Below are 27,832 nucleotides of genomic sequence, written 5' to 3'. Positions count from 1 at the left end.
CAAAAATTGCTGGGGGACCGGTGAGTAACTTTGTCAAAAAAGTTTGAGAACCACTGCGCTAACACATCATTGTTCTTCTGGTAGGATTTTTTGTTAATACTTGACAACAAACTGTTAACCGAAAATGTCGAGTACTACAATAGAATCGGAACAACCGGAAAATACGTATATGATACGACCTAACTACCAACACAAGTAAGTTGTTACATTAATGGGCGCTGATATCCTACCACTATTATTTGGGTAGGTCGGTCATGTAATATTATTAAATAATAAATATAATAATACTTGACCCACCCACACCCAAAAACTAACCCGCCCCCTAACCCAAATATTGTGTGTTGATACAATAAATGTTTTAACGCTGTGATAGGATTCTAGACCCCCAGTACTGAAATATGTATGGTAAAATAAGTATAATAATAATACTTGACCCACCCAAACGCTAACTCGCACCCTTCATGTTAGCAATATAAACGCTGGACAAAAATGTGATCGATTCTATACCAGCGCCCAATTATGGCATATACTTAAAAAGCTGTTTCCTATAAACTTACATTAAATTACAGTACGCCTTGTCCACCAAAATTCTATTGTATTTCTTTTTGGTATAGATTTAAAAAGGCAATAGTAAAAGAATGCATTCATCAAGTGGTGAACGACTGCTTACAAGGTAAACAGTATGTAGCCGAAGAAGTAGCTAATTGGACCCAAGAAATATCAAATGGTGTAAAGCTTAAACTTAAAGGTAAGATAATAAGAATTTAATTTACAAAACTGCACTAGCTTAATTGTATATGTGTAGTACAACAATAAAACAAACTGAAATAATATTCCAAATGGAGTGAAAATATAAAAGCTCATACAGAAGTAGTAGGTCATTTTGAACGTTCTGAATATTTCTTTATTTATTTTCAACATAGCGATTAATGATACCTACATCTGTATGGGTTTTGATCAGGGCTGGTGAGCCACCGTAAAATAGCATTGGCTCCGGCTCCAGCTTTTCTTTTAGCCACCAGGCACTTATCCAATAGAATCAGATCCATAGGCAAACATTTTTTTAAAGCTGCTTTCGCTCTGACTATATTAGGTATGTTAATATCCATCAGTTTAGTAGTTTGCTTTGTATCAGTTTAAAATTCTGTTAAAAAAGAAGCAGTTTACATTAGATTGAATGAAAAGTCATACTCTTAAACAGGGCTGGGAGCCACCATAAAATAGCATTGGCTCCGGCTCCACAAAAATAATAAAAATGGCTCCGGCCCTGGCTCCAGAGAAAATGCTTAGCTCCGGGCTCCAGCTCCCCAGCCCTGGTTTTGATATTCTTACTATAAACTACGACCATTATGGTCCTAAATATTTAAAATGTTTTTTAATATTTCCATGGGCTTCTTTAATAGTAATATGACAATGTTATATTTTTTTAGAGATGGGGTTTGATAGATACAAGTTTGTCGTTCAATGTGTGATTGGTGAACAGCGTGGTGAAGGTGTCAAGATGGGATGCAGATGTTTTTGGGATTCTGACACTGATAATTGCGCACAGGATGTTTTTATGAATGTAAGCTATTTAAATCTAACAATAAGTGGGTGCACCACCAGAAAAAGAGTGTCACAGGGTAGGAAACGTACACCTGCTGATTTCAAGTATACATAGGAAAATTTTAGTGCGATTTCTATTTTTCAGGGGTTAAGGTTTGGTCTGTTAAAAGTTGCCATACTTTCCACAGTAGAACTGCCAAATAGAATACTAACCTAAAACTAAAAACTCAACAATACAGTTAATAATTCAAAATAATAGTATATAACACAGTAACTAATAATGGTGAAAACACCCTATTAAGTGCTTACAAAAAACTACAAGGTATTTTATGTTCATCTATAACTACAAAAACAAGAATTTTTTGTTTGGCCATGGCATCACATGTTGCTATTATTATAACATCGATGCTTTAATATGTACTGTGTAACTGAAAAGGCCACAATTTTTTTAAATGTGTAAATAACGCTTTTAATCCAGCATTACTAAAAATTATCAATCGTTTTTTTTACAATTATTTTTGCTCAAGGTAATTTTGTCTACTGGTGTTACAAATTTTACTGACAGTGCATGATTTACTTGTAAAAGCAAAAAAGAGGGGTTTGTTTTAAGCTGAGCGATTGGATACCTTACTCTACTCTTAATGAACTTCTTGTATTTTATTTGTTTACAGAGTTCCATGTTCTGCGTTACTGCTGCATTTGGAATATTCTACTACTAATGTGCAATGCAGAATGGCAGTATTCACATCGATGGCCATAAAATGTTGACTGTGAACTATTTTTGTACTTTCAGTTTTTTAATAATAAGTTTAAAATATTCATGTTTTCTTGTATTGAACTTTGTTACACAAGAAATAGATGACCTATCATGCCACAAAAAGTAAAGATGTTGCAAATAAGTTGTATGATTTTCAGACGGCTGCGTAATCTTTAACGCAAAGTTAAAAACAGGTCTTGTTAAGGAAAATAACACAAACAAAAGAACATAGATATAAACGACAATGAAACAGATTTTCTATGATCACAAAATAAAAATTTAGTGAATTCAAAGTAAACACTTTGTAATTTTTGAACTCAAAAGAAAAACACAACAAAATTAGAAGGTTGAAAACCTCTCCATTGGCAACGCTTGAGCTTCTAAATCACCGAAGCCATTCTCCAAATTAACACTTTGTGATGGTTTACAGTTGTATAATCTGTCTCTGTAATCAAACTTGTTTATACTAGGCACCGCAGCACCGGCCTGCAAGGGCTTGTGGTGGGAACTCATTGCATAGTTATTCCAGCCTCCATATCCTTGAAATGGTGGTGGAGGAGGGTTGTTACCTCCATAGTTTATATGACCAGACTGAATTGCCATAGTGTTAGCTGCAGCAGGCATAACAGGCCGAGGATGAAAAATTCCAGGTGGGTGCTGGAATGCAGCAGGATGCTGTAGGGGTTTGCATGACGGCGTCCTATGTTCTATAGTACTTTGTCTTTGAGGACTTTTATTCACTAAAGCTGGTTTAGTCCTATAGGAGCAACACGGCTGCTTATTCAATATCGACACAGGTTTTTCGCTGTCTGACACATTGTTGTCCGTTGCGACTGGGCCCCACAATGAGGTGGGTGGTTCAGTTGGTAAATCTACAGGCTTCTTTGGGATTCTGATTTGTTCTTTAACTTCTCCATCCTCGAAAATGTGGTACATGGTCTCACTTTCATGAATTTTATCCACTGCGACCAGTTCCACTATATTAGAATCAGTAATGGTTTCGTCAATGTGTTGACACTTCTTTTGAATCTAAAACCATACAGAACGTTATCATTGTCATATTTATGCATAAACACATAACATTTTGAACTATCCCTTACAGTGTTTGTGGCGGCCTCCTCCATAAGTGTTTCCAACTGCATTGTCTTGATATCCACTGGAAATTTTAATAAAAATTCTCCCCTTGAACATTTGTGCTTTTGCAGAAGATCAACCAACAGATAGTAGTTTGAACGACTGAAAAGACAAATATGCAGATTAGGATAAAATATAATAGATTTTAATGATGCTGTGTAACGTTAGATATAACTTATTTGAATAATAAATTAGTAGCTTAACATTTGGCTTGAGAGCATGTAAACAATAATTTTTGCAAACATACTTTCTTTTGACAAAACTTGAAACGTTATCCTCAGCAGACATCGCAAAACTTACCTGCTTGAGGAAGATGGCTGAACAAAATAACTCTGGAGTGGTGCTTCATCAAACACTTCAATCTCCACGAAATCATCATATGTGATGTCTTCAGGAACATTTGCTGTTACGCTATATCCCTGACTTTTTTCAGAATCTGTTGAAATTTAACAGTTTATTTAAAGATTCACCAACAAAAAGAGACGTGTATAACCAATCCACTGAAAAGTACCGAAAATGCTTGAAGCAGCAAGTTTCCATTCCAAACCTGAATCGGCAATTGTTTCCTGGCTCAATTTCTTAAGTTCTTTGATGTAAGCTGCATGTCAAAAATGGTTTTATTCACTTTTATTTCTTAAAGAAAAACAATTTGCACCAAGGATATGCACATTTTAGTTAAGTGTTAACAATGTACATACAAAAGAAAGAAACATGTGGCTAAACTAAATTACCATTTGACTTTAGCAAAAAGGACACTGAAAATAAGGCCCTATTGTAAAACAGAGGTAGTTGGAACTTTTTAGACAGCTATTTTTGATATCATAAACCTTACTCTTAGATAGCAAGTAATAAAAACTCCACAAAATGCAAATAAATCAATAGTTTCATATTAAAACTTATAAGCCTACTCACCTGTCATAAATTTGTCCATTGCTGGACTTCTAATCATGTGCCGAACCGCTCTGCCAGAAAACTTACTCAGCAAAGGATCAGCCCCACAAGAAAGGAGCAACCTTGTCATTTCCAGATGGTCATACTCAATTGCATCGTGCACAGGCCTGTAAATATATTTTTTATGATACAAGCAACTGTTTCACATTATATTCTAACACAAAACAGACAAAATTAAATGGTTTTACCCAAAGGTATTATACATTCTCTAACAGTGTGTTGGATTAGCTTATGTTACCAGAAAGCCCTGTTTCACCACTACCTTGTCCCATCTGTTGAGTTGAGGTTTAAGTTTGCACCAAATTCAAGCAAAAGTCTTGCAGTGTCCAGGCGACCTTGAACACATGCCTCATGTAGAGCGGTGTAACCTGCATTGTCTTTTGTGTTAACATCAAAACCACGATCAAGGTAGTGTTGTAGGTTGTCCTAAAAATAAATAAACATATGACTTTTAAATTACTGTCACAAGGCAAAAATAGAACATAAACGTCTGATAAGTCCTTTCTACGACCATTTTCTAGGACGTCTTTTCCATTGACACAGCAAAAAATACTACGATTAGGGACTAGTGTAAGAACTCTACAAGTATAAACCTGCCTGACAACTTACCAAATAACCATGTCTGGCAGCCTTGTGCAAGACAGTTTCCCCAATTGCAGAATTACAGGACAATTTCTTGAAGTCTAAAGGCAAAAAGAAGATATTAGTTGTTTAGGCATAGTCATATGAAAAAATTTAAATAGATTTTTAATTTGTTCAATCGTAAATATCTTAAAAATAGGCAGAAAACACATAATAGGTAACAAATAACACCATAAAAGCAAGCTCTATTTCAGTGTTTGTTAAAAATTTTCAGTCACCCCACACAACAGAATTCCACATTCCATTTACCCAAATGTAAAAGGTATGAATATATAAATAACTATGGATTACAAGGGCGATTTTTTAGGGGTTTATAAACTTGTTTCAAAAACGATGTGATAAAGACACAATGTGACATCATATTAAACGTCAAGTTGAATTAAAGCATTTATGCAAATCGCGAAAAATGGTGAATAATAGGTTTAAATTTGCAAAAGTTTACTTTAAAGAACACGATACTCATATACTCAAGAAAATTGCATTTATTAAGATTATTTAGATAGGAGGGGACTGAGTTCATGATGCACAAGCCTGGTAACATAGAAAATGGTATCAAAATCTTTTCGGACAGTGGCAAAATTTACATTTATTTAGTTGAATACAAAATATATTGAATAGGGCTGTTATTTGACGTATGTAAATCCCCCTAAACTAATTAAACACACTACAAAGGCATATAAGATTTTTGTGAAAATCTTCGCTTATATTTATGTATAATTGAAACAATATATAGTATTAGGGAGTGATTATGCCCACCCCCTGTCTGGATCCACCCCAGATCTATTATTGTAAACGTGTATTGTATACAATATAATTTAGGTATGTGTGTTACGATAAAATAAAATTTCTCCATATCTATATATGGGTGTTTTATGTTAACTTAGGGTTGGTGGTTCACAACTTCAGATTTTTCTATCACGTCAATTGGAGCGTTAGAGATTTATTCATATTTACAATAATAAATTATGTAAATAAGCCTGTGTGTAAAAAGCATTAAAAAATAATAACAGCACAAAATTATGTATGTAGATGACAATACTGGAATTACCAATATTTTGTGGAAAATTGAGATTAAATTATATTTTTTGTGCCACTTCCATTAAACAAACAGTCAACATATTTCAGTATTATCCATTAGTAGTTCTCGTCCTTAAAAAAGTTTAAAAAATCTATTCTAATATGCATTTGGTATACATGAGAATCAGTTGTTTAACTTGCCGTAATAACAATACTATTAACGGCTGATTGGGTTAGTTGTGCATTTTATACTATGTAGGCAATGCATACAAATAGCAAGTTGATAAACCATTTACCCCTATCTGTGGGTTAAACCTTGAAAAAAAATGTAATCCACCCTTGGATGAACCATTTACCAAGAAATACTGCTCTATTTGACACTTTTACATAGAACCCTATAATGATTCAAGAGTTGCAGAAAAAACTTACAGTATGAGGTTAACTTACTGGGAGGTAAAGGGGATGGGTGTGGCGTTCTTTCCTTGAAAATACTGAGAGGGGTTGAAGCTCGAGAACGATTTGGATGTTGGAAGCTTCTAAAGTCATTTAATGCCGAGGAAGAGGGTTGAGAAGAAAAGGGAGAATTAGATCTTGAATCAAAAGTTTGTGGTTTAATTGGAAGCTGTTCCTCTTCAGCCTGGTTCAACAAAACAAAAAAGTCTTAATTCAAAGTGCTCAAAATAAAGGAAACACTTTTACTTTTCATGTTTTAAAAATTATACATACTTTTATGGAACCTGCGTCGGTTAAGCGTGAAAGAAGGGAAGGCAAAGCCACTTGATTGTGCTGGTGTGCAATTGGTGTTATCTGTTCAGATAAACGGTAAAAGGTAAATAGTTGTACAATTCTGGAATATAATAATCAGATAACTTTATTTCATATATAGATGTTGAAACATAAACATATGAAGTAGAATAAAACGATGACACCTCTCATGGAAACCATGTTAACAGTCAGTAGATCAGCAAAAAATAGCACTAACATAATATATCCCAATCACACTAATATGGTTTATAAAGAAAAAAATATTTTTTTATTTTACATTAGTAATTAAACCAGTTGACCAAGACTAATTAGGAATCACCTCTGTTTTTATTTTGTGATCATCAATGTTAGATTTATCATCATTTAAGTCCTTCATTGCATTTGCGAGTTTGTTTCTGCAAAACATCACATGTATTACACTAAGACATTGAACTTCAATGTTTAAGTAAAGATAATTTACCTTAATGGTGTATGTGGTTGTTTAGTGTATTTATTAGACTTTTTGGACAGTTTGAACTTTTTAACTTGTTTAGAAAGTTCATCCTTATCATTCATTTCAGAAAGTGCTTCTACTTGTTTTGTGTCTTTAGTTGAAACTAAGTTTAAATTTTCTTCGCGTACAATGTTCTTTGGCTTTCGTCCTCGCTTCTTTTTAGGTTTCTCTTCGGATTTAGGTTTTTCCACTAAATTCACTTCTGTTGGTTTATCCTCGTTGTTTGTTTGCCTGGAAACAGTATTTGAACTAACAGCAGAAGAGCCTACTAAAGGCTGTTTATCATTCTCCAGGATTTTGCTTAAAACCTGGGCTTCCTTTTCAGTAAGTTCATCACCAAATAAATTTGATGACTCGCTTGTGTTTGTGACAGGTGAGTGGAGATCCACATTGGCCGGTTCAGGTTTAGATCCTGTGTACAACTCCATTAATGTTTTTGAGATCTTAGGACAGGGGGACTCATCCTTTTTTTCAATTGAGGTACTAATCTTCAATGGTGGTTGGTTTGCTCTTAGCTTCTGCAAAGTTTTCTTTTTTGACCTTTTCTCTAATTTAATCTTTTGAAATTCTCGTTTGGAGTATTTGCTCTTCTTTCTACCTTCAGGAGATGTTTTTTCCTCGCTGGTATTAAACTTACCAGTGTTTTTATCTCTCTCATTTCTAGCCTTTCCACGCTGTTTGCGCTTCTCCAACTTGGATTTCTTGCGCAGTCTATCTTTTTGAGATATATCCACTTTCTCTAAAACAGCCCGGGATAGGCGATTGTTTTTTATAGAGTTGCTGGATACAGAGTCACTTGATAATTTGCGGTTCTTTTTCAACTTCTTTTTGTTTTGTTTATGCTGCAATATACTTTTGGCAAGCTGTTGCCTTTTTTTATTCTTCATGTGTTCCAAGGTTTCCGCCTTGGATCTTTTACGATTTTTGGTTGAACTTTGTTCTGATTCACTAAAATTGTCCCCAATTGAATGGTCGGAACTTCCATTCAAAGAATCAGATGCTCTAAAAGAAGATGAGCGTTTTGGTCTTCTTTTTCCCAAAGACTTTGATTTTATGATAGGTTGCTTAGTTATTGGACAGCAAAAATCTTCATCACTAGAATCATCATTTTCTGGTTCTGTGCTGGAAAAGTCATCATATGCATCACCCCAGGCATAATAAAATTCATCCTCTGCACAACAAAAAGTATGTTACAATAAGCTAAACAAAATAGTTCTTGAATGTAAATATATGCACATGTTGGACTTTTTCAACAGACAAACCTAAGATTGGTAAGATTACTGCTGTTTTTCTCAAAAACTTGGACCTAAGCCTAGTGCTCTGCAAAAGGTGTGCCGCAAGACCATGCCAGGGATTAAACATACTGTAATTCAGCACTATTACCAAAACAGACACCTAACCAGGCATTTTAGCATTTTACAATAATAACTAAGGTAACTTTAAACTCTTTTAAATATTCAAAAGTTTTATTAAATCTGTTTCTTCGAATTTAAAACGAACTAATCTACCAGGCCATTACCGTGTCAAAAGAATACAACAATGGTTTTCAACGTATATACCAAAGTAAAACCCTAGATACATCATCATTATCCAGACACACATTAATATCTATTGAAAATTATCGAAATGTTGTCATTTTTATTGGACTCGGTTTGGTCTAGGGATGTCGGATACCAATACTCTATATTTCAGACAGGAAAATATCGCGCAACAAACCAATAGTGCAGCGTTTCTTAACCGGTGCGCCGCGAGCAACAGAAAAAAAAGCTTTAACATAAAAACCTATATATATTTTTTTAAATAAGGTTAGCTCATTGATTCTACAGTACTTTCAAGGTGAACACACAATAACACCTACAAAGCAACAATAGCATTAAGACCAACAACATAATAAAGCAAAACTTGCAGTAATAATCATAACAGATTAACAACCCAACATGTCGGAATATGTCGGGTAATGAGTGGGGTTAGATAAAAGGTTGTATAGGCTTTATTCTGGCCTTTTCGGTCTGATTCCAATGGACTTCTATTAGGTATTTGTCCGGTTCCGCACCATTCCCAACTACCTTTGTTTTGAAGTTAATGTTGTCCTAATTTCGGAAGGCTGAAGTCCTTTTCAAGATATGCAACTATAAGCAATTTAGGAAAAATACCAGTATAAGCCAGAAATTTTGTGTGCAATCCCTAGTTTGCAGTTTTGTTTTATGCCATCATGAAAAGTTAACCGAGGCTATTTTAAACTTCAAGCGGTCTATTACTTTTCAGAAAGACGGTAAACAGCAACATTAGGAGGTGAGGGAATATAACAAGGCAAAATTTTGCACATACCAGTATACCAGTAAACAGCCCATTTGCCCACAGCTGAATTAGATACTTAGGCACCAAGAACTTCAGGCAATGTACCTGTTTCAGATTTTCGCTGTCGCTTTTCTCTTTTTGCTGCATCATCTGAGGATTGTTTTCTGTTAGTATCTGTAGACAAGGAGTCAACATCCGTACTCTCTGATCTGTTCTTTTTCTGTGCAATGTCCTCCGATGGATCTAAAAGTAAATATTTTAAAGTGTAAGTAAAATCTAATCTCTAAACCAGTGGTTCTCAAAACTGCGGTCAGTGGACTCACGATAATCCAATAATTTCATTGACTGATAAATAATATTAGCTAGTGCACATTCTATTCACTAATTTTTAATAACAATAATATTAAAAATAATTTGATAGCTTGTCTGGTAAATCGCCTGTATTAGTACTAGGTTAAAAAACGTTTGAAAACCACTACTATAAACTTAACAATCAGTTAAGTTCAGGCAAAAAATAAGGTAAAACTAAAAATACACAATGTCAAGTTTACCATGTGCTAGCTTTCTTTTTTGGGCTATCTTTTCTTTAGATGTTGATTCCATGGGAGTTTGAGATGGTACTTGATTTGTTGGAGGATCCAAGTTTTTATTGTCCTGTTCAATACCTTCAGTGTTTGTAAGAGTGTCAGTATCAGCTTTAGAAATTGTGTCACCGCTTGACTTATGTACATCTTTTTGGGTATCGACTACATGTTTAGAATCATTTTCCACAGTTGAATTTTCATTTACGTCTGGTATAACAATCACTGGTGGGAGCGGTTTCACAGGATGGTAACTTGCCTGAGGCTGAGCAGTGGATGTACAGGGGGCATCTTTTTCAGGCTTGTGTACTGGTGATACAATTTTATCAACAGTATGCAGTGGAGGTTTTTGCAGTGAATAGGAAACAGGGTAATTTTCAAAATTTTGAGGATTTTGAATTTCTCTGCTTACTGGATGGAGATTACTTCCGTTGTCTACTAACCCTCTTGTGAGTACAATATGCTCTTGTGGCACTTTTGTTGGCTCATGTATCTTTGACAAGCTACGTTGAACAGGCCTGTCTAGTCTCCCGTCAAATTCATGTGTCATCGTTGTAGGGTGAAGTTCATTACTAGAACGATTTAGTTTCTTCGAACTTTTTAGCTCAATAGTCTCAAGTCCATTCTTGCTGGGGTTATAGAATCCTGTTGCACTTACAGGAGGACTGTTTGAGGCACCCAACATGGACTTTTTATGGACTGGTTCAAGTGGAGCAAAGCTAGATTTCAGTGAAGGAGGTTGATGATTAAACTGCCTGGACTCATGTCCTCTACTGGATAACACTGTTTGTTCTTGTGGCCTTTTTGATTTAGGATCGTGGGTAGAATAAGGGTAAGGTGCGATATAAGGAAGGGGAATATTTTGAAATTGGCCATCACCATTTGGATAGCTGTGGTGGTAAGGATAACCTGGGGCCATTTTAACATTAGATGCTGACACAGGGGTATTAAGCCCAGGTATTTCGGAGTGGCGATAAAAATCAGTTGAAAAAGGTGATCGGATTTGAGCTGCATCAATCCCACTTGATAACAAGGAATCCGTATAACTGGTAGCAGCATAACTTCGTTGATGTGTTACTTCATTTGTTGTTTCAATAGGTTTGTTGACCATTGATGAGATTGCATGTGATTTTGCAAGACTGTCAATGTGAAATGAGGATTTTGAATCACTCGCTTGGTACCTTCTGTCAGAACTTTTCTCCCTGGAGGACTTTTGCAAGTCTATTCGGCCTTGATGTGACTCATTTCTTATGTAAGTTTTAAAAACCGAAGAATCGCCACCTGACAATGACTTCGCCTGTTGCTGGAATTGAGATGATGCACTGTTGTAAGGACTCTTTCTCTGTTTTGAGATGTCAAAAGTATCGCCTACTTGGTGTTTAACGCCAGTTGGGTTCAAACTAGGTTTGTGTGATGATGGCCTCATCATATTCTCAAAGGGAATGGGGAATCTATCATAGGATGCTTGCGAAAACCCAGGTGAGTGCGATGGTAATGGGTTGTAACCCAACATAACATCGGGCCTCATCCTACTAACTGACGAATTTGAGTGTATGTTATAGGACCCTGAGGAGTGATTTGAGTCAAACATTGGGTTTCTTGCTTGAGGTGCAAGCATGTGACTGAATTGCTTTTGAATCAAATCCTGAGCAAGAATGGGCGGCTGATAGGTTTGGTACAGTAGCCTTCCCATTTCTGTGAATGGTGATGTTCCTTGAGCATGTCTCATGTTCTCTGTGGCTGCACCAGTCAGCAGAGCAAGGTTATGCTAAAACAAAACACAGTTATACTAAACAAAACATTCAAAGGTTTCATAAAAAAAATACATTTTGATTGAAGGACATATTGGTATTATAGTTGCATAAACTATTTAAAGAAAATAATAACCATAAAAAATACACTTTACTTTTAGTATTGAATAATGGAGATATTACATACCATTTTAGTATTTTCACCCAGGACCATTTGTAAACTTTGATATAATTTTTCAATAGAAAGTCCATTTTTATTTGCATAAAATTCAGGTGGATATCCCAAGCTGTCCCTGTTATAATAACCAAAAGGCAGTGTTAATTTTGATTCAAGTTTGTTTTAAATGACAGTCTACTCTGCCCTTAACACAAATTTTATTGTAAATTAATAAATGTGGGAAGAGCTTCAATATTCTTTGAAGTACATTTTATATTCATAAATTACATAATGCCACATTATAAAACAAACACGACAGGTTCAAACAAGTAACTTTCACATTCCTTTGAAAGCTACAATGCTTAGGCATTACTTACCTTTTCGTTCGATCAGCTCCATAGAACAATAACAGTTCAATAGTGGCCACATCACCTCTTTTCGCTGCAAGATGCAAAGCTGTCCCACCAGCCTGAAAATACAAAATAAAATTTAACCAATAAAAAACAATGTCCTTTAGATTAGTTGGCTTATCTCCAATTATTCGCTAGATTTTTTTAAGGTACTGGCGAAAATTGAGAATGGGATGTAATAAAATGGATGAAGCATTCTGCAGTAAGCTTCAGACAATAATCTATTTAATGTTGAAAAGTTTTAAATTTTAAATATGTCATAAATAATACCGAAGAAAAATATTGGTTCAGTTAATTACCCGAAACCGAATCCGAGAATAATTTTAAATAACAAAAAGAAAAATCATATATTTAAAACGTTTAGCATAACAACGTAGAAAAGAATTGAGGCGACTTACGTAATGCTCCGTAATATTGAAAAACAAATTTCGAAAAAAAACGATGCACGACGTGAAAAGCGGCGGTGCTTACTTTAACCAGAATTATTTGCGTGTTTCGCGAAATAGAGCGAACGACGGCGTCCGTCCCGATGGTAAGAGAAACAACGGAGAGTGGCAACAAGAGTGCGTACTGCGTTCACTGACGCCGAACCGCGCCATAGCAGCGCCCAGGCAGTTTAAAAATGCACGGAGGGAGCGCGGCGCGGTCAAATGTGGGTGCGTGTGTGCCAGAATAAGCCACGCGCGACGCGAGAGAGAAAAAAAGGAGGGAGCGCTAGTCTACAACGAGGCGGCAGCCGCGCTGGTGACGTATTCGCTTTGTGCGGGGCTTGAGGTTAGGTCTGTACCAACTAATGCTACAGCAGCAGATTGTCGATAAACTATTTGCAGCATTAAACTACTGGACGCCTAACTGATAAATATATAGTAGCCGGAGTTTTTTTAAGCAAGGTTTGTCACAAACCAAAAACTGAAAGGTTGTAATTTCTTTAAAGGGTCGATTATTGAATCAGCACGTTGCCCAGTACCGCTGCTGGTAGCTTAAACTAGTTTTCGTAGTTACTTTTATAAGATTATTGTTTTTTCTCTCTAGCTGTCGTTCAATTGTTAAGATGGCTACATCTAGCGTTGACAATTTAGTGGATAAGTATGATAATGAAATCCACGGCTGGGAAAGACTCTTTCGAGATATTAAAGTTATTTCAAGCAACTACGATCTTTCATGTACAATTGCTAAACAACAGACAAATCGCACAAGAAACCGCTATCGAGATGTCAGCCCCTATGACCACAGCAGAGTAAAGCTTATTGATGGTCCATGCGACTACATTAACAGCAGCTTGGTTAAAGTACCCACTGCCAAAAGAAGTTACATTTTATCCCAAGGACCATTGCCGGACACGTCTGGTCATTTATGGCAAATGGTATGGGAGCAGAATTCTAAAGCAGTCATTATGTTAAATAAAATTGTCGAAAAGGGTGTTCGAAAATGCCACCAGTATTGGCCGATCAATAAAAACCAACCCATGAAGTTTGACAGAGAAGGATACAATGTTGCACTTGTCGAGGAACATTTACAAACAAATTTTGTTGTCAGGGAACTCGAGGTCACAAAGTTGGAAACCGACGAAAAGCGTACGATTTATCAGTTCCACTACATTGCCTGGCCAGATTTCGGAGTGCCAGAATCCCCCACAGCTTTTCTTGATTTTTTAACCTGCGTCCAAAACTACGGTGTACTGGATGAAAAAAGTTGTGGCCCTGCAGTAATACATTGCAGTGCTGGAATAGGGAGGTCTGGAACATTCGCACTTGTAGACACATGCTATGTGTTCTTGGAACATGGCATTGAATTCGATATCAGGGACACACTGCTTGAAATGCGCAAGTACCGCATGGGACTGATTCAAACTGCCCAACAGCTGCGGTTCAGCTACTTAGCAATTGCAGAGTGTAGTAGAAAGTTGAACAAGCTGTCCGAAGATGGAAGCATTCCAACAACACCAAGCACTTTATCAGAAGATGAAAGTGATGACGAGGACAGTAAGAAAGATGAAGATTCTCCACCTGGAGAGCCAGAAAACCTTCCTCCTGACACCAATGGCGATGATCGATGGAATGGTGAACCAGAGCCAAATCAAGATTCCAAGGATAATCGAAAACGGCATGCAGAAGACCCCCCTGGATCAGCAGACGAGAAAAGAGGAAAACAAGAAAACAATGAAGTTGAAACGCCTGGAGTTTCAGAGGACAATAACAATGAAGCCACCACTCTACGCCATAGGCAAAGAGAAATCAAAAACAATGCAATTCGTGAAAAGGTTGAAGAAATCAAGAAAAATATGCAAAAAAAAGAAAAGCGAATTGACTGGAAAACGTATGTGATAGGAGGCATATTGGCAGGTGTGGTGGTTGGACTTGCAGTTCGGTATTGGTATGGTTAAAAGTTTCTCTTTATGATTTCACATGTAGATGAATTTAAATATGTTTAGGACATGCTTGCTAGTAGAACCCTGATGGATAGGTGGGTCTGAAAGCATCACCCTACATATGAAAAAGAATATCTTTTTCCTTTTAAATAAAACTATATACCACTAGTCCCCTGTAAGCTGTACCCAGCATAATCTGTTACAATTAAACATTTACTAAATTATTTTTGGATTTCAACATGCATATTTTGGCATTAATCTATTTTTTATTAGCATGGTCCTGAACCCACATTATCTGCCAATCATATGTGTTATTTTGTTTTTCACAAGCGAAGAATTTGTTATTATGCCCTTGTTGTTTTAGCAATAAAAATAAGTTTCCTTTTGTAAAAGAAACTTGATGAGCAACAGTTTGGTTATGTACTACTAGAGTTTCACTATAGATTAATCTTAAATGTTTAGATATTATCATTTCAACACTACCACTAATATTGAAAAAAAACATTTATACCTCTGTTGCATTCACATCAACACCCTTTTTTAAAAGACGCTGGATTTCTGGATTATTTTGACTCTTCACTGCTTCCAACAACCTGAAAAGAAATATAACAGATTAGTTTTCCAGTATATTTACAGACTAAACATTATGTAGTGTAAATTAAAGCATTTTAATACAACTGAGATCGAATTGCATGACTTTCATTTCCTTATCAAAGCGTAGTGAACTATTTTCCATTTTCACAGGAGTAATAAGTTGGCCCAGACCTTTTTGGGGTAATCATCGCACGTAATCACACCATAAACATATAAAACCAAATAGGCAACTGTGAAGAACACTCCTGTGCATGATTTGGATTAAAACGTTTTCGGCACCGCCCTATTTCGAGAACGCGCAATTGTTCGGGGAAGAAACTCTACTGTGGCCACTCATGCAAATTAGTTTATCGCGCCGGAAGCCAGTTTACGCAGCAATCCCACCGCCCACACTGCGAGAGGGGAGAGGGCGACACAACTGGTATAAACGTGTGACAGCCCTACAAAACAAGTGCGTTTAGGCAAACCAGCCACTTTTAAACTCGTTGCTTCCAGTGTTATAACAAGGTATTTCCCAATTTACACGGGCCACAACAAGCTTGTTTGTGTACCCAAAACAAAAATACCAGCCTTTATACGCTGATCCGGTAATCAGCTTACAGGATCTACATTTCTACTTAAATTGTCCCAAAAATGCCAACTCGTGGCGGCGGTGCGCGCGCTACTCCATAAAAAGCTTTTTAAGTAAGTGTTCTCGTCAGGCGAAAAGCCGCAAAAAGTGAAGAACTAGAGCAATATTACGCGGGAAACTGGACGGTGGGAGTGGGACACGGAACCCGCCCTGGCAAAGCAAAAGCCTGTAGGGCAGAGAGAAGTGACAGCGGTAGCAGCAGAAAACACTTCCTCGCTGTCAGCATTCTAGCCCTATAGAGCGTACTTCGCCATGCTCACTCTACATGTGTACAAAAGCAGGCGAGGAGAGGCGATAACGAGATGAAAGATTTACGAATGCGGTAGCGGCGGCTCTTTCACAGAACCAGACGGCGCTTCGGCGAAACTTTGTGTCAAGCACATCCCTTTAACACCAATCAACGCACGCTTGCTTAAGCAACCTTTAGTTCTGTGCACGCTGGGCCTTTAAATTAGAGTATTCAGAAGTTGTTTTACTTGTGGGATTTTCAAATGCATGCAAGTTTTTTTTTACTATGTAGGCCTCGCAGTTCTTCAAAACAACTGTGGGCTAAAAAAGCCATGCGATAAAATGATATAAGTATATGTTTTATGTATTAGTCCGTCTTTTGTCCATTGGCACGCGGCGCACCTCACAACCTTTGATGGCGCCCGTTATGCACTAGTCAATAAATTAAATTTAAAACTTCAAAACAACGTCAGTGGTCCATAAATCACATTTTTTTAAGAAAAACTGCTCTAGAGGGATTTAAATAAGTGATCATTTAGTGTAAACGTGGCTGGTATGCTACAAGGCGTGAAAAACACATCCAGAAGGGTCATCAGTTTCACTAGGAAACAATTGCGATTCAAAACCACGTTTCTAAAAATAGTCTAACTGAATAACTTACTCGTGTCGACCTGATAAGCACTAGACCAGCGGTTCTCAACCAATGGGCCATGGCTCACTGGTGGGACACACAGCAATTTAAAAAAGCTAGATTTATTAAAGAATCAAGTTTCATTTGTGTCACTATACCTGATTTTACAGAAATAATGGTTTGGGGAGAAATAGATAATTTAGGAAATGTAGATGAAACGTAAATTTATTGTTCAGAAGCAAGTATTTAACTAATGCAAGTTGAAAAATAATTTGTTTTGATATATACTCCTTTATAGTTTGTTCTTAAATTATTGGGTCACGAAAGAAAAAAGGTTGAGAACCACTGCTCTAGACTAAAGTGAAGTATGAAAAAAGCTGGAGGTAATTTACGATAACACAAATTCGAATTTCGTTCACAAATTGACACCAGCAGCGGCGTATCTAAATTGGAGCAAAGACAGCGTAAAAGCGTAAACGATGTGATATTGGAATAACCTAATTAACTACAACGTTCTATGGGTTTAAAAATAAACACGGTGTTGCAATCCTACTAAAAAGCAAACATAAAATTAAATTAAGTTGTGAAAACTAGTACCAAGAAAAGTTTTTGTCATTTACCAAGTAAAAATGATGTCATAGAAAAAAAGGTAAACTTTAAAGCACTTGAGTTGGAAAAGTTGCGCATACAGCGGAAATCTGCGAATCTTGGAGCAAGTCAGCCTCCCACACGTGAACTATGTGTCACTCTAACGAATGGCACAACGACCGAAAATTTACTTCTAACATATCTCGCGAACAAACGCTCAGCGGTGGGTAATTTCGAGAAACAGTGACAAAGAATTACAACAAGTCACTTTACGGACGGCAAAAGCGGCCAGGCCCTCGGTCGTGCGGCTGTTTACCACCATTAGGCGCGTAAACATGTGTCACAGGGAGTGACGAAGGTCCCTTTCTCCCTATAGAGTGGAGGACCTCACTGTCGGACCACGGGCAGATATCGACGAATGATTTTGTTTTCAGAAAAATGGTGGCGCTTTGTTGGTGCGAAGGGCGCGAGCCGCAGGCGATGCACAATCACAGCGCTGCGTCGGGTGCTTTCGTGGCGTGACGCCCAATATCGGCACACAAGCACGGGTAAAGAGTTTACAGTTAAATAACGAAGCTGCTATTCTCCGTAACTTTATTTCTTGTGAGTAAGGGCGTTTCTTACTGGGTCTAACTTGATTCTTTCATTACATGAAAGTTAGGGTCCGATCCATGGGTGATGTGTGTACAAGTGGGAGTGACTTTGATATTAGGTTTGTTCTACGCGTTCGAAACGTCAATTTTGTGACCCAGATGGTTATTCTAGTAAAATAATATTATGACGTTGCATACAAGCGCAATGTTTCGATTATTGTTATTCGACACATTTTTTCAACTTTTAACCATTAAACCTAAATGTTACCGTTGAAAAAAAAGTATTTTTACTTTGACTTAATTTCCAACGACGGTTCGCAATAAGAGATAAAAAGGAATTTAAAAAAGCCGATAAAACGATACATTACTACAGTTTAGCTACATAAGACGGTATGGTATATTCACTGGTAAACGACATAGTTCAAGGAACGGTAACGCTCATAGAAAGAGTATATCCAGAAAAAGGCGTAAACACCCGCGTGATGGGGCTAGACGATCATATTTGAGTGTCCGGATCGCGCATACATTCAGCAAGCAGGAAAGTACGTCACTTTGCTGACATGGAAGCTAACGGCGTCAGATTCTCAGACAATATAAAATTGAAGCACATTCGAGTGCCGCTGGGAGAAACCTAGTTGGCGGTAACAGTAACCGTGCGCGCCTGAAAATCCTCTATTATCGACAATAGAACGTGTGTATTAAAATATTAAGGCCACAACAAAAACGATATTTCAGGAATCTAAATCAGGCAGCGAAAACTAGAATCCATATTTTTTTTTCAAGAACGTTAAGTTGCGCGATTTCCTTTTTGAAATACTGCATAATGCTACTAGTATTACCAAATGGGGAACTTCGTTCTACCACAAAGCCCACGTTTCAAAGAAACATTTCCAACCTGCATACAAGCCTGTTATTTTTCCATAAGTTGTATTCTTAATTTGCGATCACAGCCCTACTCGTTGACTATGGAAAAATATTTTAGTTTTTAGATTTAAAAACTGACTATACGTCCAACAAAATTATTTGAATGCAAGAGAGAATTTTTTCACCCGTTGACTGATCTATTGAACACAAAATGCGTAATTTTTACGGGATATAGCTGTGAACTGTTGGTAATGTCAAACTAGGTGCTGACTTTGCATATTTATACAAATTTCCCCGTTACGTTAAGTTGCATTTTTTAAATACGGAAACTAAAACGCAATACAATGCGTGCATGTCACTTCGCTGGTTTTAAGTAGCCATACGATAAATTGGTTTCAAGAACTGGGTTAACGAATACAAGTTATTCCCAACACGTAAACACCTCGACTTCAATTTTATCTTACGAATAGCCCTACGTAGCTGTTTACACTTTCAAGTACAGATGACAATGGGATAAACGCCAGGGCAATAGTGTTCACACAACAAACGAATGGAACTATAGTCCAACAACTTATACGACCAATCACCACTTACGAACCGGGTCTTAAATGTGCCAATTGTTTAAAATGCACCAAAACTTGGCGCATAACTTTTTTTTAACAAAATCGATTAAAAAAAATTGTCGGTTTCATGACAGGACTAAAGACTTCGTCCACAAAACCAATAGGGCAATCCCATATTTAAAAAAACATCAGCGATAAAATTGTTTTAAAAATTAATGAATAAGACTAATTGTCAAATGCTTGAGTGACCTTATGCTAAGAGGACTACATTGCGACGTTTTTCAGTAAATATTCTTATGCTGGCTGGTAAATCACCGAGAAAATCTTGAGTCACGATTTTACTGAGCGGCGTGGTTGTGGACAAGCATTTTGCCAAATCTTAATCATTTGGAAAACTGAAACACATAAATTACAGTGTTAAATGTGTTGCAATTTTTTTGTAAATGCCGATTTTGAACACGTTGCGCATCGGCCAGCATGAAAAACATTTTGAGGTGCATTCAAAACCTTTCGTACTGCCTTCATGAATTATGAAAAGAAACCCTGGCTTTCAGTAACGGACCGTACCTCCCAATGTACCCTATTCTAAGTCAGAAAATATGTGGGTGAGAATGATTAGACATATATGAGTAACTCTACTTGTTGGAGTGAACGACGCGAGATAATCAGGGCAATCTACAGACGCAGCAGCTGCAGTCAAAGCAAGTGTTACGGCCTTTTTCATATGACCTCGGTAACAAGGTCACAAAGCTCAAAACAAAATTTCATATTAAATTGGAAGACGATTTAGTTGAGGCAACCCAAAAAAAAACGATGCGTTGCCGATAAGGCTTGGTGACGATTTTTTGTGAAAAATATGCTCTTGTTCGTAAAAAAACACAGATATTTCGTATACGATTATTCGGTTAAAAAAGCAATGTGATACGCTAAATAGATTGTACGCTTTGCTAGGCCATTTATAATTAAAAGGCAATTTTCTCCGTATGTTGTATACGCCATATATTTGCGCTGTTTTCACGGTTCAATCATTATCCAAAGTTTTTTTTTGCCAAAATGCTCTGTGCTTCTTCGAACAAACATAGCAACCAGCAGATAAACGCCCTAATTGCAACGCAAATTGGTGTTGGACACTAGCGCAGTCTACTGTTTATGAAATGAGGCCCGACTAAGCTCGTAATGTTTAACGCGTCAAACTACACAAGGCGTACCTGTGGCCTGTCAAGTACGACCAGCCGAGCGCGGCAAAGCAAATTACATCGATCGCAAATCTCCTTAGGCAAGATGGCGGCCGACAACAGGCCACGAAGGCAAACGCCTACATTAACACTGCAACGTGATTTTGTTTTACTGGTGCGCGTTTTTTTAAAGCCCCACGTTTACGTTAGACGGACTCTCAACGGCAAGAATCCTGCTTAGTCTGATTTTGCTTACTTGAAATTTTCGAAATGTCAAATGAATTTGAACAAAACCGCAACTGTCAGCCAAATTTCCCGCGATTAGAAAAGACACGCCGCGACAGTTTATTTTTTTTTATTTTTTTAGCTGTTTTAATATTGTAAAAGGATTTATCAGCAAATAGAAAGTCATTGCATGACAGCGCTCGAAACGCGCAATTGAAAAACAAGTAGCAAACTTCAGATTTGGATTTAATATTGTCAAACCAAACGTCAATGCAATACACTCATCTATCTTGATTCCATAGTAGAAGTGTAGTTTTATATACACAGTGGTACCACACCGACTATATCATTAAAAACACTTACCTATGCTACGTATTCAACTTAGTAAGGTAAACAAAAGCGTTGTTCTGGAAAAGGTAAATGCTACAAACAGGCATACAAAAAAATCTCTTTTCGTAGAAAACAAAACCTGTTTAATGTGGCCGTGCAACCCACATCGTCCGCAAGCATGAAAAATCGACCGTATTACAGGTACAATGATGTTTAATGTGGAAAAACTGCAGCAACTTGAAAATGTAAAATTGCCCCAGATTGCGCTCAGTTGTCTTTCAGTGAGTAATAATCAAGTGCTGGTGGCTATTCCAAGCGAACTATTAGACCTGCTCCAGTACATTTTTGTGCGTGACACACAACGCAAACTGTACACATGCAGAGAAATAACGATTGTGTGTTTGCTACTTTCTGTTTTTGAGACCATGAACTGCCCTACTTACAATTTGGGTCGACCCTATTTCCCTATCCGATTTCGTGAAGCAAATCAAAAAAATTTATTCCACCTACTTAAAAGGCAAGTGTAAAAACTGGCCACATAAACCCATACGTATAATGAAAATAATAATGATTTTTGGCGTTTACAGAACAAGCCTAATCCAAATCGTACAGCAAGGCCAACGCACAACATTTGACTTAACAATTTGCGTACGCTGTGGGCGGGGACAGCTTATGTCGGCGTTTCAGTGCAGTTTTAACTATTATATGTTGTTTTACTATCGATAATTTAACCCGGCCAGAAGGGCAGGCTACCACTTATAATTGTAAATCTTCGCTGCCTTCCCAACGGCATAAGGTAGACTAACAGTTTCCTTTATATAATTAAATAATCTTAAAGGAAATTCGGTAACATACACAAACAAATTCGGGCTGATTTTGCAATGATATTGCCCGTGTGAAAACGTAATTTTTTTAATTCTTACCCTGGTGCTTACACGATTTATGATGTTAGATATCAAAATGACTGTAAAACTAAAAACGAGGTTTATCCTACCACTTCTTAGAAATATAGTGACAATGTGGCCCAAAAAGGAATTTTAAGGCAATTTCAATGTGGTTTAATATTCGTCTTACAAAAGCGGAGTGTCAAACAAAAATGCTATCAACAGTAAATCTTGGTAAATGTCGTTAAAAAAATTCTATTAAGACCCGCATTACCCAAATTTAATGATCTTTTAAATGTAATAAACGTTTTTGAACGGTGTTGAAGAAACTGTGCGTAGAACGAACAACAGCAATGTAACATAATAACTAACAACTTGGTCAAAAGGAACAATTCAGAAAGCATGGTTAGCAACAGTTTTGCGCCAAAAATGGACAACGACAGTAACCAAGAGTAAGGTCCATTTTAATGATTGTTGCATGAAAAAGGCGTGGTGTTCCAACATTTTAGCCAATCAAACAAAATAGTTTATACAGTCATTTCATGAAACAAAATTGCCTAGTATAACTTGCAACAATTAACGACCTCAAAATAAGTTAATTTTAACCAAAGTTTTAATGCTATATAAATAGTGTTCGACAAGGTAATGCAATATAATAAGAGATGAGACGGTAATTTACCGTGCTTTTTGGAAAAACAGAATCGACCAGAGCCAAATACCATGACTTGCAAACAAAATAGGTGCACTAAAAATTGGTTTTAAAAATAGGCCGCCAAATCTTCGTGCAGAAATATTTTTAAAAAGTTTAGCAAATACAGGTCCATTTTCGATGATAAAGTAAACCGGCGACGCGAGTTTGTTGTAACAGCAACTGAAGTCTGGCCAAGGGCCGAGTCAGGAAAAAAATGAGGTCGGCATTTTCGCTTTGGTGCCTTACGTTGACAGTCAAACTGGAACCAACAAGTATGTTTGCTACAGTACAAAGTGTGGTTACCTTAGATGGGTGCTTTTATTGATGTTTGATATCAAATGACTGTAACACTAAAAACGAGGTTTATCCTACCACTTCTTAGAAATATAATGACGATGTGGCCAAATGTGTCGACAAGGAATTTTAAGGCAATTCCAATGTGGTTTAATATTCGTCTTGCAAAACGGACGGTCAAACAAAAATGCTATCAACAGTAAATCTTGGTAAATGTCGTTAAAAAAATTCTACTAAGACCCGCATTACCTAAATTTAATGATCTTTCAAATGTAAAAAACATTTGTGAACGGTGTTGAAGAAACTATGCGTAGAACGAGCAACAGCAATGTAACATAATAACAGACAACTTGGTCAAAAGGAACAATTCAGAAAGCATGGTTAGCAACAGTTTTGCGCCAAAAAATGGACAACGACAGTAACCAAGAGTAAGGTCCATTTCAATGACTGTTGCATGAAAAAAGTGGTGGTGTTCCAACATTTTAGCCAATGGGCAAAATAGTTTCATACAGTCATTTTATGCTACAACTAGCAACCTTAAAAGAAGTTAATTTCAACCAAAGTCCTTATGTTATATAAATAGTGTTCGACAAGGTAATGCAATAAATGATATGTCGTTACGGTTTAAGGAAAAATAACTTTCTGCAAAATAATAAGAGATGATCATGAGACAGTAAATTACCGAGCGTTTTGGAAAACAGATTCGAACAGAGCCAAATACCATTACTTGCACCAAAATTGGTGTTTAAAAAATTGGTTTATAATCAGGCCACCAAATCTTTGTGCAGAAATATTTATAAAAAGTTTAGCCAATACAGGTCCATTTTCGATGATAAAGTAAACGGGTGCCGCGAGTTTGTATTACTAAAGTCTGGCCAAGGGCCGAGTCAGGGAAAAATTATGGTCGGTATTTTTGCTTTGCTGCCTTACGTTGGTACCGAAAACTTACCAGATCCCTTTATTCTGCATAACAGGTGCGTCGCTAGCTACACAGCCGTTTTCAAACTGCCTTTACAATGACTTATTGGCAAACGACGCGATTTCTATACTTAAGTATGCTTTTAACGTTTTATCACAATTCGTTCATGATTTTGCCTAAATGGGTCGAAATATTGTTACGTAAAGCCTCGAGTCATTGGTTTGCTAAAAACGCACAACATTGCCGGCGACAATCTGTATTTTAAAATTTTGGCCAACCAAAGTTTACACCCCCCAAAGAATACCTAAAATCATAGCCAAAACAATGCAATCTATACAGGCAAGAAATGCAATATTTCAATAAAACATTGATAATGATGTATTTGGCGGAATGGTGGCAAAATATCACTATAGGCAGTCATGTTAGTCTTGCCACCAACCGACTTCAAACGTAAAATAAGGCAGTAAACACCAGTGAAACAGCTTTAGACGACAGCAAATCGTTCAGCAATTAGGCATCGTAAAAATAGCACTCAATTATGATCTTACTTTGGATTACAACTAATTTACTATAACATTTTAAAGTCACAGCGAATAAGAACATGTACAAAAAGTCCTTCTGCTTATAATAACCCTTTTTTGTGTTTCGACGTACAATATGCCGCGGTCAGAAATCCACGTGAACAAGCCAATACTTAACGCATACCAGGGGACAGAGGTGTTATGCTTGCTTGCTTACTTGACGAGTCGAGTCTACGTAGTACGTAAGACCAAATATATGACTAACAGTGAAGTGCTACAAATCAGTGAGCACGCCACGTTTTACCAAGGTCGTCAATACAAGCATGTATGTCAATTCGAGAACAATACGGACATTTCACATAAAACAAATTTCATTGAAATGTTCAGCAGAATTTTTGTTTAATTCAAAGCAGAATTTTTGTAATTCAAAGCCGACCGTAATTCGCACTTTGACGAATCTGTTGATCAACTAACCACTGTTTAAATTGTCGGACATCTATCTATTATAAAACAAAATTGTCAATATTTGCAAGCGTACAAAAACACGAAGCCTAAATGGAACTGTCAATTTGTATATTTTTCGCAAATAAGATGTAAATTTCAATGGACATCAAGATTTGAATCTATTCGATTTACAAACGTTTAGGATAGGGAAAAACTAATTTACAGAAAACCAAAAGATTAAAGAAGCGGACCGAAGGTCGCCGGCAGGCAGCAGTTTGCGAGCGCAAACGGGATTTTATGGCCGCTAGTCTACTGTTATAGAGCAACAGCGACAACAGAGAGAGCATCGCAGCCGCGGCCTTTCATTTCCTTGAAGCTTGATTGCGCGTGAAACCCAATTTTACTTTTCGCCGCTCGCTGTTTTAGCGCTAGCGGGACTCGACACTGTTGGGCCGCCAAAGTAAACTCGTGATGCAGTCTGGGCCATATTAATGAGTATGGCGTCAAGGACACCACGGATAACTCGCCCGTTTTTATGCACCTGCCAAACGCAGACCACAATGTTTGCCACAGTAACAATTCAATGTGAAAAGGGCCGTTTAGACCAATGATATTAGCGGAGGAAGTATGTGTGTGTGTGGTTTGCCACATTACTGTTTTGATAAGCTGTGAAATTATAAAAATAAGTCAAACGTATAAAATGTCATGCGATAAATTAAACATTATTTCTTTGAGTTTTGAAACACACGTTTCAGACCAGCATTACGCCGGCAAAAGCTTTGTTTGGTCTATTCCAACAGCCCACAACATCTGCAAACTTTGCATTTTTTCTAGCAGAGCACACTTCACTAATAGCACGTATATAATCAACATTTTAAACCTTTAGAAGCCATGAATTTAAAAGCTACCTTGAAGCAATAAAAATAGAAAAGTCCATAACCTAACAGATCCTCAATTTCCAACTACAAAATTACATGAATTTAAACCTGAGATAACACATCTTTAGTACACTTAAATATGGGTACAATTTTTTCATCTCGGCACAGACCTTCTAAAATATGTATATATCATTTATGTTGAACCACATAAATATGGGCAGCTTGACTTGGTGAACGAAAAGTCCTTTTCGGTGCCTTTATGTTATTCTTTATGCTATTTTGTTTTTCAATGTTTGCAAAGATACACACAAATAGATTGAATCTGAAATCTGAATCACATAAACTAAAAGCTTGCTTCACAAGTATAAATTTATATATACATTATATTGTTTTTGTCATTCTTACATTATATGATCTAAGAACAGCACTTACCAACTATGTCATAATTTTGTTCGGTTGTTGGATAAAGCTTAACATGTTTGATTTGCCTTACATGGCAGGGAGATATCAACATACTCTCAAATTATTTATTGTATATCATGAATGCAATTTTGTAAAGATAAAATGACATAAAATACCAACATTTTTAACTACAACCTGCCTGGTAACAGTAAATTTGATACATTTTAAAGAATAAAAGGTTAAAATTATTTCAACTTTGATTTAAATAAACTAGAAATCTATCAGGTTAAGCTGCTTAGAACTACAGGGGCTCTTAAAAAAAGCGTGTTAAAACTAAGTAACCAATTTACCTACTCAAAATGCATGACCATGACAAGTCAACTTAATGTGAAATATTTTTACCTACCCATTGTTTGATGACAACTAACCAGTCTACGAAAAAAAAAGTTTAAATATATCACGGGATTAGTTTTAATGCAACATTCAGCAGCAAATTTTTTGAAGTTGATAATAACATTTACTTAATACATAAAATATTTTAGTAATAAGACTCAAACTTTACACACTCTATCTAGCCCAGTTATCCAATGTAACTCCCAAATTATAGCTCAGGTAATGGGATACAGCTAGGAACAGGTCACTGGTTAGCTTAGTATACAAGTGGCCAATAAATCTGGTTTGAAGGTTGTGTAAACTGGTCAAGTGATGAAAAGTGACTCAAAACTGTAGCAAAATATACACACCACCATTTAAAGTATTCTGTTCCAATATCCTAATCTATTATCAAGTAACAAAACTATAGATTGTAAATTTAGGTAACAATTAGGGAAAGCTTCGTTAAACAAACTCACCCAGCACTAAGCGGCATAAGGTCACCATAGTGGTTTTTGTTCTTGGCGCCGCCACCGCCGGTCCCGGGCATTCCGTGGCCGCCGCTGGAGACGGTGGGTGAACCACGGTGGTAGTGGTGCTGCTGTGCCTGGTTGGTGGACGGAACAAGGCCAGGAGAGGAGCCGCTCGCTATTTGATCGCCGATGCAGTTCGCTAGAGGGTAGAGTTGCGAGCCTCTCCCCACGGTCATATCGATCGGGTCGAGTCGCCGGTGGAAACTAAGATCGCTATCCCAGCGTTGCTGTTCTTGTTGCTGCTGTTGCTGCTGCTGCTGCAACTGTTGGCCGTTGGAGGTCTGAGCGCTGTTTCCCCTGAAGCTCGGAATACTACTGCCGTTGTTGGCAAGATCAGACGGGTGCATCACGTTGCTTGGCTCGTGCAACTTGCGCACCAAAGACTGGCTGTTCGCCGACGGGTTGCCGCCGTCCGAGATTGGCTGAGAGGCGCCGCCGCCACTAGTTAAGAACAGCGGAAGGTTGTCCGCCATAAGTCCGTTCGACGTGCTTTGTTTGGAAGCAGCGTTCTGAGGAAAACGTTTCGCTTTCGATCGACGCTTTACACACAACCAGACAAACGACGGGTTTACTTCATTTGCTAAGGCACAACTACACTATTGC

The 27,832-nt window shown here is 37.2% G+C and overlaps 3 protein-coding genes across 4 annotated transcripts; 2 read left to right on the top strand and 1 right to left on the bottom strand.

Annotated features, from left to right (window-relative positions):
• Positions 1-56: 56 nt before the first annotated feature.
• On the top strand, positions 57-3,493 carry LOC146147997 (dynein light chain Tctex-type protein 2B-like). The gene is made up of 4 exons (XM_083386429.1): positions 57-195; positions 615-748; positions 1,431-1,564; positions 2,217-3,493. Exons 1-4 carry the CDS (start codon positions 125-127, stop codon positions 2,262-2,264), a joined length of 387 nt encoding a protein of 128 aa, XP_083242555.1. The 5' UTR covers positions 57-124; the 3' UTR covers positions 2,265-3,493.
• On the bottom strand, positions 2,627-27,832 carry LOC146147995 (uncharacterized). 2 transcript variants are annotated; one of them, XM_083386409.1, is made up of 17 exons: positions 27,176-27,832; positions 15,381-15,462; positions 12,469-12,560; positions 12,122-12,227; positions 10,154-11,951; positions 9,708-9,845; positions 7,272-8,475; positions 7,131-7,206; positions 6,773-6,853; positions 6,494-6,683; positions 4,997-5,070; positions 4,650-4,813; positions 4,349-4,494; positions 3,948-4,034; positions 3,737-3,872; positions 3,403-3,538; positions 2,627-3,331 (listed from the first exon to the last, which is right to left on the bottom strand). In XM_083386409.1, exons 1-17 carry the CDS (start codon positions 27,700-27,702, stop codon positions 2,642-2,644), a joined length of 5,727 nt encoding a protein of 1,908 aa, XP_083242535.1. In that variant the 5' UTR covers positions 27,703-27,832; the 3' UTR covers positions 2,627-2,641. The 2 variants fall into 2 exon arrangements, with proteins under 2 accessions (XP_083242535.1, XP_083242536.1); XM_083386410.1 differs by lacking the exons at positions 15,381-15,462; positions 27,176-27,832 and adding an exon at positions 12,900-12,978.
• Positions 13,326-15,680, top strand: LOC146147996 (tyrosine-protein phosphatase non-receptor type 2-like). The gene has a single exon (XM_083386422.1). It carries the CDS (start codon positions 13,553-13,555, stop codon positions 14,882-14,884), a length of 1,332 nt encoding a protein of 443 aa, XP_083242548.1. The 5' UTR covers positions 13,326-13,552; the 3' UTR covers positions 14,885-15,680.

The sequence above is a fragment of the Ascidiella aspersa genome, chromosome 4 (assembly GCF_963924565.1).
Source record: "Ascidiella aspersa chromosome 4, kaAscAspe10.2, whole genome shotgun sequence".
NCBI classification, from domain to species: domain Eukaryota; kingdom Metazoa; phylum Chordata; class Ascidiacea; order Phlebobranchia; family Ascidiidae; genus Ascidiella; species Ascidiella aspersa.
The sequence above is the reverse complement of the archived record's forward strand: the minus strand, read 5'-3'. Positions and strand labels throughout refer to the sequence as shown.

Coding starts and splice junctions, on each gene's coding strand:
- LOC146147997 (XM_083386429.1), top strand. CDS start 125: ATGTCGAGTACTACAATAGAATCGGAACAACCGGAAAATACGTATATG. Junction 749..1,430: donor TGTAAAGCTTAAACTTAAAG/GTAAGATAATAA, acceptor ATATTTTTTTAG/AGATGGGGTTTGATAGATAC. Junction 1,565..2,216: donor CACAGGATGTTTTTATGAAT/GTAAGCTATTTA, acceptor ATTTGTTTACAG/AGTTCCATGTTCTGCGTTAC.
- LOC146147996 (XM_083386422.1), top strand. CDS start 13,553: ATGGCTACATCTAGCGTTGACAATTTAGTGGATAAGTATGATAATGAA.
- LOC146147995 (XM_083386409.1), bottom strand. CDS start 27,702: ATGGCGGACAACCTTCCGCTGTTCTTAACTAGTGGCGGCGGCGCCTCT. Junction 12,561..15,380: donor TTGATGTGAATGCAACAGAG/GTATAAATGTTT, acceptor TTGTATTTTCAG/GCTGGTGGGACAGCTTTGCA. Junction 5,071..6,493: donor CCCATCCCCTTTACCTCCCA/GTAAGTTAACCT, acceptor TTTTGCCTTTAG/ACTTCAAGAAATTGTCCTGT.